The sequence below is a fragment of the Haliotis asinina genome, chromosome 10 (genome assembly GCF_037392515.1).
Source record: "Haliotis asinina isolate JCU_RB_2024 chromosome 10, JCU_Hal_asi_v2, whole genome shotgun sequence".
NCBI classification, from domain to species: Eukaryota; Metazoa; Mollusca; class Gastropoda; order Lepetellida; family Haliotidae; genus Haliotis; species Haliotis asinina.
This window is the reverse complement of record NC_090289.1, coordinates 18,908,121-18,920,197: the sequence shown is the minus strand read 5'-3', so window position 1 is coordinate 18,920,197 and position 12,077 is coordinate 18,908,121. Positions and strand designations below refer to the sequence as shown.

The window sequence follows — 12,077 nt, the reverse complement described above, 5'->3', positions numbered from 1 at the left end:
AACCACAAGAACCAAATGTCTGTGCCTTATATCATATACGCCGACTTCGAAGCCTTAGTTGTGGGTGGGGATTCCCCTAGTGGGGGTAGCTTCACCCACAAAACCCAGGAACATAAGGCCTGCGGTTTTGGATACATTGTCGTCCGTTGTGACGGGGAAACGAAAGCCCCGGTAGTGTATAGGGGGCCTGACGCGGCTGAAAGGTTTCTAAAGTGTTTGCAGGAGGAAGAAAAAATTATTAGGAATGCATTGTATAGAATCGCTCCCATGCGTATGACCCGAGCCGACAGGCTAGCTCACGCTAGTAGCACTAACTGTCACGTGTGTGAATCACCACTTAACGGTGATTCGGTGAGAGATCACTGTCACATAACTGGTAAGTATAGAGGCGCCGCTCACAACGCGTGCAACCTCAAGCTTAAAATCAACCCTAAGACAATAAACATCCCCGTTGTCTTTCACAACTTGAGAGGGTACGACTCACACTTGATCATGCAGGCCATCGCGAAAATCGATGGTAATATAACGTGCATCCCCAACAACATGGAGAGATACATCTCCTTCAGCTTAAACGGACTTAGGTTCATTGACTCGTTTCAGTTCCTCCTGTCGTCACTCGACAGTCTGGTCAAGGCCAACAATACCTTCCCTATCACCGATCGATACACAGACGCCGAGACTAGACCCCTGCTTATGAGGAAGGGTGTGTACCCCTATGAGTACATGGATAGTTGGGCCAAGTTCACCGAGACCAGACTACCCCCTATTGACTGCTTTTATAGCAAGCTGAATGAGGCGTCCGTCTCACGAGATGATTACTCGCACGCGACTAACGTATGGAATAAACTGGGTTGTAAGAACCTGGGTGATTATCACGACCTGTACTTGAGGACAGATGTACTGCTGTTAGCCGACGTGTTTGAAACGTTTCGGCGGACCTGTTTAAAGCAGTATAAACTCGACCCCGCATGGTATTACACCAGCCCAGGTCTGTCGTGGGACGCCTTGCTTAAAAAGACCGGAGTTAATTTGGAATTGCTCACAGATTACGACATGCACCTATTCATTGAGAAAGGCTTGCGAGGTGGGATTTCCATGGCATCCAAACGATACGCGAAAGTAAATAATCAATACGTGAAAGGTTACGATCCTAACAAACCAACCAATCACATTCTATACCTCGACGCAAACAACCTGTACGGCTGGGCCATGAGTCAGTATCTACCTACAGGGGGATTCGAATGGGTACCCCACGTTGATGTTATGGGGGTTGCACCAGATTCGAACAAAGGGTATATCCTCGAAGTTGACTTAGAGTATCCCAAGGAATTACACACATCGCACAACAGCTATCCCCTTGCACCCGAACGTATGAGGGTTAACACAGACTGGATGTCTGAGTACCAACATAACTTGTCAGGTGGGCGTGTGACAGACGTTGAAAAACTCGTGCCTAACTTAATGAATAAGACCAAGTACATCGTTCACTATCGCAACCTACAGCTGTACCTGTCGTTGGGTATGAGGCTGACCAAAATACACAGGGTGCTCATGTTCGACCAGAGCCCATGGATGGAGCCCTACATCAGAATGAACACAGACCTACGAAAAAAAGCCACCAGTGATTTTGAGAAAAATCTCTACAAGCTCATGAACAACTCGGTGTTTGGTAAGACTATGGAGAACCTGAGGAAACGCGTGACCGTGAAGCTGGTTAGATCTAGTGAGGAAGACAAGCTCAGGAAATTGATAGCCAATCCGGCATTCAACCGTAGTAAGATATTCACAGACAACCTGGTTGCCCTACACATGAAGAAAAGCCACATAAAATTCAACCGGCCTGTTTACGTGGGGATGAGCATCCTCGATTTATCCAAACACCTGATGTACGACTTTTACTACAACGAGCTCAAGAAACAGTACGGTGACAGGTGTGAAGTGCTGTACACTGACACGGATTCCCTGCTGATGGAGATTCGAACCGAGGACGTGTACGAGGACATGAAGAAACACCTCGATTTATACGACACCAGCGACTACCCTAAGACCCATACCCTACACAGTACGGTAAATAAAAAGGTCCTAGGTAAGATGAAGGACGAGTGTGCTGGCACGCCCATAGCCGAGTACATAGGTTTGAGACCTAAGATGTACTCCATACTGAAAGCCGACAATAGTGAGATCCGGAAGGCTAAGGGGGTTAAGAAGTATGTGGTGAAACAACACATCAAACACGCCAGATTCAAGGAAGCCCTGTTCAAGACCCGTACCTTTAGGCATAAAATGAACACACTTAGAAGTGATGGACATAAGATATACGGACTGACTATAAACAAGACGTCCCTGTCGCCTATGGACACGAAACGTTGGATAGCTATTGATGGGATAAACACATATGCATATGGACATGAAAAAATTTGAGGCTATTTACTACAGCCCGCGTGGGTACTGGAAAGGAGCTAGCGCAGTAGATAAGCTAGCTAAAATAGCGCGAGTACCCCCGGAGGAAGCCAAAGCGTGGCTTGAAAAACAAGCCCTGTGGCAGATCTATTTGCCGGCACCACGCTACGTGCCTAGAAGGAGGTTCGGTATTAACATACCTAATAGCGTTCACCAGGCAGACCTACTGTTCCTACCCCACGACAAGAGGTACAAGTATGCCTTAACCGTAGTGGACGTAGCCAGTCGTTACAAGGAAGCCGAACCCTTGACCACGAAAGATTCGGCCCAGGTAGCCAGAGGATTCGAACGCATATACAAACGCAGCCCGCTGACGTGGCCAACAGAGCTGCAAGTTGACCCCGGACGGGAGTTCATGGGTGCCGTGTCACAACTGCTAGCCAAACATGATACAAAGGTCAGGCGTGGCACGGCCGGAGCCCATCGCAGCCAAGCCATAGTTGAGAGATTTAATAGGACTTTGGCTGAGCGCTTGTTCGGCTATCAGTATGCTAGGGAGATGGTCACCCCTGGAAAACGATCGACTGAATGGGTCACGAGGTTACCTAAGGTGGTGTCGGCAATCAACCATGAAGTCACCCGTCTCACCAGTAAGAAACCGGCAGACGCTATCAAACTAAAATCAATAGTTGCAGAGTCGGCCGCTCCATTGCGTGGGAAGGAGAAACAGATACCAGATAGGGCCCTAGTGAGGTATCTATACCAGCCGGGGGAACACGAGGGCGATAGCCGTAAGCGAGCCACCGATCCTATATGGTCAGTCAAAACTTACAACATAGATAAAGTGGATATGAAAGCCGACGAACCTAACTTGTACTACTTGAGGGGTGGGCCGGGTAGGGGGTTTGTAAGAGAAGAATTATTGATCGTACCGTACGGCACAGTGTTACCTCCTACCAAGGCACAGTAATTACCGCCAACTTTTTTATAGTAGGGGTAATAGTAGCAAGAGCTAATGACCCAACCAAAGCCTTATTTAGTAAATAAGGCTTTGTAGAGACATTTCTTGAAAGTGAGCCAGAACTGTCATTCCCTATACTACTGCTTAACTGCTTTCACAGTGGCTGGTGAAAATCCTATTTGACTTTTGAGGGACGAAAATCTATGACAAAAAATCTGACAACAGTTGAATAGGTACATTCAAAGAACCAAAGGCTAAAGTTTTCTGCAAGATAATTTTCTGTCAGTAAGTTGAAGGTTGGGAAGATTTACAAACAGGTACATCTTGATCTGGGCTGACAGATCTTGGAGGACCAATAGTAGTAGAAGCCTCCATCAGGACAGACAAAATTCTGGTAAAAACATGGTCTGCCAGACAGGTCCCATCAGAATGATGGTATACTCTAATTAATAAGGTATAATTTGAGATTCACTTGTCCAGGAGAGACCATGGAGGAAATGATCCAGGCACAAGTCCCATTCAGTCAGCACACCGTTTGGACTCCCCTTTTGGAATTCTGAAGTGTTCATAAACAAATGATGGCAGCTTGGGTATTCTGCTGTCACCATTCCAGAACCTCTACTTTCATTTACTGGGTTGATGATGAACTATAATGATATGTCTGGAGACCACAGGTCAGTAGTGTTATTGGAACATATGGGCATGGCCTCTGAAGCCAGCTGAACTGTACCCCATGATGCCTCTGGGGATTCTTATGAGCAAACTGAGCAATTCTGACAAGTTGGCAATGATACATCAACAACACCATTTATCATTCAGTCATTCTGCTGGTGAAAGATGGCATGCTTGGTTCAGACAGTAACTGTTAGCTATGCAGAGAGAGCCTTCAGTTACTCTAACATGCTAGTTAGGACAACTGGAAGACGTATCATGGAATAATATTTCATATGAAAATTCATTATTAATTATTACCACTAAAAGTGATATATTAGGATTCAGATATTGGGAAACTATAAATATAGAATATTAGTTTCATTATGATCAATAATAGCTCAGAGATGGTCAACCATGGTCTACCATGGTAACAAAAGACCAAGGTGGTGTTAAATGGCACCACATTTTACCATGGTAAAATAAAACCATGGACTACCATGGTAAAAACTGACTATGGCATACCATAATCTACCATGGTAATAGAAAGACCATGGCATACCATGATCTACCATGGTAAACCGTGGACCATGACACCATGGCAAAAACAGACCATGGTCAACCATGGTAACAAAACACCATGGTGGCAGTAAATGGCACCACAGTTTACCATGGATAAGTAAGACCATGGTCTACCATTGCAAAAAGAGACCATGGTGTACCATGGTTTGCCATGGTAAAACGAAACCATGGATTACTACTGAAGAAATGAGGCCATGATCAGTACAACATGTTCGTTAGATCGCACAACAGGTAAAAAAACAACCATGACATACCACAATCTATATAGAAAATTGATATATTCACATACACCATGACACAGAGATCAATTAGAATATCAGATATTGAAGAATAAACATTAAGCAAACCCATGCACAGAAAACAAACTGTTTACATTATGAAGACATATTTTATTACTAACCTTGCTTTAGATTTAAATGAAAAACAATTTGACGATAGCTGTAGGAAAACTCACTGGGATTGATAGATATCCTGTGCAGCTGGTACAAGTCTAAAGGAAACTGGAATTATATATCCAGTTACGTTGCTGAGGACAAATGGCATGTGGACATGTTCATCATTTTTCAGAGGACATTCTTATTAATTCTTTGGAAATGGAAACTGGATGTCCTTCAGTCTGTATCCAGGAAAATGTACTATTTCAGAACAACATTTCATATAGTAATATACAATTTCAGAGAGTGTAATCCCATTAGACTATATTGCTTAAACGTAGACATACAATATTCAATTTCAGAGAGTGTATTCCCATAAGACTATATTGCTTAAAAGTAGACATAAAGAGTGTCACGACCGAGTCACAAAATCATCTACCTGGAAGTTGTACAAGGGGCATCACAATTTCTCTCAGAAGAAACAGGATGCAAACACGTTGGAAGAACCTTCAGGAAGAGCAGTGGGAATGTCACAGAAGATACCCACATTGGTTTAGGGTGAGTGACTGACTGAGTTTAGTTTTACGCCACTTTTAGCAACATTATAGCAATATCATGGCGACTGATACCAGGAAGGGGCTACACACACTAGTACCCATGTGAGAAATGGAAATCAAGTCTTCAGTGTCAAGAGCAAATGGCTCAGGAACAAAAACATCTAGCTGAACTTTATCTTCACTGTTTCAATATGAGTACCATTTCTTCAGAATCAACCAGACAAAATCTGCAAAACACACCAACAAAAATTTAATAACAGTGTTTCCATTTCAAAGGTTCTCAAGCAAATTTTGAAACTGTGTTGTTTAAATGTATATTTACTAATGCTCAAAGTGTTAAGTAGTTTTAACAAAATATCAGATTACTTTTCACCAGACAATAATTATGCTAAAAATATTCTTTACACTGATGGTTTTAACAAAGCATGCATTTAGGTTTAAACACAAAATTGGCTTCTAGATCACTCATGTACATTCATAACCAATTATAATATTCTGAAATGTCTGCATTTCCCAATACTTATAATAATCAGCACTATCTTGATATAGAAAAAAAAAGCATATCTCAAAAGTATTTGAACCTTTCTCCATGTTGAATAAATTGCAAAATGTTGTGTCACATTCAGTTTTGGTTTACCAACAGTTGTTATTCCAAAGCTGAACACAAATACGACAGATAGAAAATGGAATGTCCATAAATGTGCCAATAGCAAATTACCTCCCTTTTCATGGTCATTTGAATGTATTATATTGTGTGTGTTATCTAAGCCAAACAAACTGAATCTTTCAGGCTAACCTTACGAGCACCATGAACTTTGACACCACATCATGCCTTATGCTACTCAGATAACATAACTCAAAGTTTCTTAGTTATAACGGTTTTTTATAAGTACCATCAGATACAAATCGTGTCTTAACATAAATAATTGGAACATATTTTGTTAAAGCTCTAATCACACATTACTCTTTCCTTTTGAGAGATATTCACTGAGCATGTATAAAATAAACACTTCATACACTGCTATATATGTTATTGTCTTACATCATTCTAATCAAAGGGTGTGGCTTACCTCTTCACCTATGTTCGTATGTGCACATTCCGTTACTAAAAACAATCTAGGGAAATATCGTGGCACTCAAGACAATTCAAACATTGCAGCGATGCTGTTATTTACTTACCGCTCGTTCTCATCTTGATCAACTTGAGATGTATTTATCTGCAATAAATCTAGTCTATTTCTTTATCATGAGTTCTTCACATGTCCATCATTGGATTATCCTCGAATCCATGAATCGAAAATACATTAGGGTAATTCTTCGCTTAGATCGTTGTCTGTTGGCAAACTTGTGTATGTCACCTCTCGCTCGTTTTGCACGCTCACACAGGTCTACGTGACACATAGCACTAGCAGCAATGGCATCGTGCCTCCATTTGGCTTGTCCCAGAATGGTGCGAGTTAGAAGTGGAAACATATTCTTTTAGAAAAGAAAAATTAAACCCAACACGTTCTCATAAATATATGCATGTAGTATGACCAGGAATATAATCACAAATACAAATGTAATAATTAAGCTGTATGGTTAGCGTTGTCCGTGTTAGAAGTCGCAACAGATTGCGGAAGAATGAAGGGCGTGGACGTGTTTTGGCGCAAAAGTCGGATCCATGTAGCGTGATCGAGTTACTTCATAACAGTGGATTATTTCTAATCTTACAATGAAATAATGACCAGAATTACAATATTTAGGCATCAACATCGAAATCAGAATTTTAATACACATGTAGTATTGTCAATGGTGTGAATCACGATGAACAAATATTCTGTGTACACGTTCCTTCGTCGATCATGATGCTGAAGGACAGTTTATGCATATATCCCCGGTCATAAAATAAAATTCATTCGTCAAATTCGACCTAATTTCTTCATGGTCACATTGCATTGGATGAACAAGAAGTGACAGTGGGATGTGTTAAAAAGTCGAGAGCATTGATTTTTTTCAAAGGGTAGATCGACATACGGGTTTGGAAAGATGTCACACAAATATATCGATATCAAAATACTTTTCCACATTTCTTTTTATTTTTATTACCATGTGACTTGTTATTTTTTTACTGTTTTATGTTTTTGCTTCACCATAAACACTGCGAAAGACGTACTTATAATAAGTATCTGCACAGATGGCGATCATGATAATCATGGGAGAAATTCAATGAATCAGATGACTTTGACTGCATACTACCAAGTTTTACTTTATGGAGTAAATATGAATAAGAAAGGAAGTTAGAAAACCTCGGTACCAAATGGTTATGCATCTATTAACAGAAGGTAAGTTTTACCTTGTCTATGCTACTAAGACAAATAATGTTAGACACAGAATTGTTTAGACTTCTCTTGTACAATGTTAATTGTATTTACTGTAAAACAAGAAGAAGAAAAGGCATCCAGACACCAAAACTAGTAATACTACGCGAGACGGATTTACACTGTTTAATGGACAACTTCTACAAAGGGGTCAGGGGAGAAATTAACCATCTGTATTATATTGTCAGATGTGCTCAGGGTTATTTTTGTTTAGCTTTTCCTGAGTATAAGACGTCAGATGTTCCTTATTTGTTTGTGTATCTCTGCAGCAATAATTAGTAAGTTAAATCAGTGAATGGTTCCATTTATAATTGTTTTTTATGACATCGTGTTCTATTTGTCCTTATTAAAACACACTTCATATTAACATGTCTCTCACTCAGTGAAGTGTTTAATTTTAGTTGATTAATGCACACAAACATAAGAACAAGGATCAATAAGATATCTATCATGTATAATCAGAAAAGACAAAATATTCATCTGCCTCTTAAATGTTTGACACACACATGTCCTTAAAGTAATGCTATTGAAATGCTAGTTTAGCATTTCATTGAATGCTCTGGTCATTTGTTTTTCATAAATAAAACAGCGTCATGAAACTGTCAGGTTTTCCCATTTAAATTTTTTTATTTATCACAGTTTGAAATGTAAAAGAGGTCTGTGATGACTATGGTCTACCATGGACTTTTATGAGATGACAATGGTCAACCACTGCTTTGAATGAGAAGACCATGTTCTACCATGGTTTTGTCAAGAATGACCATGGTCTGCCATGGTAAAATGGCAATGACCATGGTCTACCATGGTTTCTGGTGAACATGATTGATGATGACCATGGTCTATCATGGTAAACTGGCAGTGACCATGGTCTACCATGGTTTCTGGTGACCATGGTCTGCCATGATGACTATGTAAGACTATGGTCTACCATGAGAAGATATGTTGGTGACCACGGTTTACCATGGTAACACCATGGTTTACTGTGGAAAGCTATTTTGACCATGGTCATCCATGGTGCCGTTTCAACTGGGCTATAATGGCATTAAGCAAACACCAAGTAAGCAATCAAGCATCCAGGAAATTTGCCAACGAGGTTAGTGGCAGTTGAAATAGATTTTGCAAGATTAAGTACTCGACACTGTCAGGTCATTTAAGGTGTTTGTAGGACACATCCCATTCTGTATTCATTGGTTATCATAGGGCACACCCATTTTGTTTCATTCAACGAATCATAATCTTTTTATGGTTTCAATGTTAGATGAATAGTCACCAACTCCATTTGTATTCTCAGTAGGGTTTAGATTCAAACACAGGTTAGCTTTAGCCCTCAGCCAACCCTTTGGCCCTCAGTCAACCCTTTGGCTGCGCCATGTTATTTCATTCTTGTAAATACAATTGTATTTGCATTTTGTGGCACTGGATGCTTTTCTGAATTAATTCCCAACAAGCAGACCAGCATGCCAGTTATAATAGGGGTTTCACCAGGAACCTCACTGGGACCTACATCATAATAGAGGCAACAAGTGACATGATGGCACCAACTTTCGTCTGAACTCTCTCAAGAACATCTGTTTGATTGGCATTTTGGAAGGAAGTGAACAATAATAAAGTAAAATTCTTTTATGGGTAACAACTTCTTTATTGTTACATGTGACGTTTCGGTCAAGCAAGTGAGAAGTACTATAGCACAGCACAGATTGTTCTTATGACCAGAGAAATGAACTAATTCTAGTTCTAGTAGCATATTAAACTATTTACCTAAAAACCAAATACAATTAGTGTGGCTACCAAACCATGTGCTTGAGAGAGTCTGCTACATGGGAGATGTTAACTATGGCACCCAGAGGAAAGAAATGAGGTTTTCCTGCCTAGACCAGGAGAGAAGCTGCACAGATACTACTGGTGATGGAAAACAGTTGGTATAACATTTGACTTGGTGAAAGCACCCAAATTCAGCATTTATGATATAATAGTGGTAGAATATTCTTAAGAATCATAAGTAACTTCAAGACAGCATGTGCAGTGTCATTCATTTCTGCTTTCCAAAAAGGTAGATATCATTTCCAGCTGATTGATAACAAACATTGCATTTAAACTATGCCTTTCTAATGGTTATTGTCACTGAAAAAGATGGTGTGTTAACAAGTTATTAATATTTGGACACTTTATACTGTAACTATGAATATCTTAAACATGACGGTGACCAACCTTCTTGCTTGGTGGCTGCTGTGATTTTGATTTTGGCATTTGTTGTGGGCCTGGTCCGGTGGTTGAGGATGACATGCCAGCACCCATGCCTTGCTGTAATCTGGGAACTGGTGCTGCTGCTGGCATTTGTGTAGTTCCACCTGAAGCAGAACACAGAACTGCTTCAAGTTTCAACAGCACAATGCTGTTCTAAGTCTATGATCTGTCAATGAAAAATCTGTCATGTCTTCCAATGTCAGGATACAGATGATGGGCTCAATAGGGTAGCACACTATGGGTACCGAGCTCACCTTGATTAACTTGATTGATTTAAAAACTGACTTTGGGGCATTTATTCCAAATAAATGGAATGGTTGATTTGAATAATTCTTATAAATTTTCAAACATCTTGTGACACCTGATTTAAATTGATATCTTGTTGCATATGGTGACTATTGTATCATATTTCCCCAACTATCTTCATTTGCTTGACTTGGGACCCAGAACCATTCAGAATCTCCATATTATGTATAGTTTAGCTGGGGTGCGAATCCATAATAAGTGAAAGTACATTAATGTACAATTAAAAGCGATAGAATACAATTATTAAACTCATAGTATCTGACATGCACTTATTCCAGAGTTTGAAAGTGAGCCACAGATTATCTGAGTTCATAGAAAGATGATAACAATTCAGGTTGCAGGATCATCGTGTAATGGGTTGCCACCTGGCCATATTCAACACAAACCTCCTGGGAGTGGTCAGTTTTGAGTTTGATGAATGATCAGGTATGAAATCATTTAGGGACTGATGTGCTTCACACCAATTTCAACTATCCCCAAATCAGAGAACTTTTTGGTCCTCAATCCAAGCTGGTGAGTTCTTTGAAAACATTCCAACCAGACACCCAAAGAATGTTAGAGAGATTCTGTAGACTGACTGACTTTACACAGCTTTTTGCAATATTCAAACATCACAGCAGGGTACACTAGAGATACCAAAAAGAGAATGACAAGATGCTTGAGAAGTACAGGATGGTCTGACCGGACAGACAGAAATATCTCTAATATCACCAGGCCTAAAAATTGAGAACAAGATCCGAATAGTGAAGTCACCCTGACATCTAAGGCATGTATCTCTGAGAAGTGGGCCATGGTAGCCAGGCTAATATCTAAGGCATGTATCTCCGAGATATAGGATATGGTAGCCATGTTGACATCCAATACCCATGTCTCCAAGATATGAGCCATGGTAGATAGCACTCTGAGGAAGACTGTCTTGATACAGTCAAAACCTATGTTCACAAGAGGTTTGCAGTTATCTGAGGCCAAGTGTACAGCAAAGTCCCATGCAGGTGACAAAACTACTGACATTGCTCAGCCATTTTATAAGATTGTAAGGTTGACTGAAATCCTAAAACTGTAGATGCCTCAGTACTCATAGGTGTGACCACAAACAAGTTATTGGCGGTAAACTACAAAGCGAAACCCTTCAGTTTAATTTCTTAAAACATTTATGCTGAAGGTCTTCTGCGATTGTCTGAGCCGCAGCATGAATTCCAAGTTAATGATATTAAAAGATTGATCACTAAGCAATCACATTCCAGTCTCTGTCTCAGACATTCAGTTCAATCAGCCACCACTGAAGGGTGAGAAGAAGACTTAGTAGCCAGGTGGTGCTCATTGACAAGCAGATATGGTTTGTTCTAGTGACAGAATCGTTCTCTAGGCAAGAGTGCATGAGTGAGTGAGTTTAGTTTTACTCCACTCTCAGCAATTTTCCAGTTATATGGTGGCGGTCTGTAAATAATCGAGTCTAGACCAGACAATCCAGTGATCAACAACATGAGCATCGTTCTGCGCAATTGGGAACCGAATACATGCATCAAGCAAGTCAGCGAGCCTGACCACCCGATCCCATTAGTCGCCTCTTACGACAAGCACAGTTGTTTTTTATGGCAAGAATGGGCTGCTGAAGGCTTATTCTACCCCGAGACCTTCACGG

The 12,077-nt window shown here is 40.5% G+C and overlaps 1 protein-coding gene across 3 annotated transcripts in view; it reads right to left on the bottom strand.

Moving 5' to 3' along the window:
- LOC137299183 (islet cell autoantigen 1-like) overlaps window positions 1-12,077 on the bottom strand; it is a 129,407-nt gene that overhangs the window by 27,974 nt on the left and 89,356 nt on the right. For all 3 annotated transcript variants that reach the window (XM_067831754.1, XM_067831755.1, XM_067831756.1), the window contains one exon: window positions 10,094-10,233. In XM_067831754.1, coding sequence (XP_067687855.1) covers window positions 10,094-10,233 — 140 coding nt within the window. The remainder of the gene's footprint in view (window positions 1-10,093; window positions 10,234-12,077) is intronic.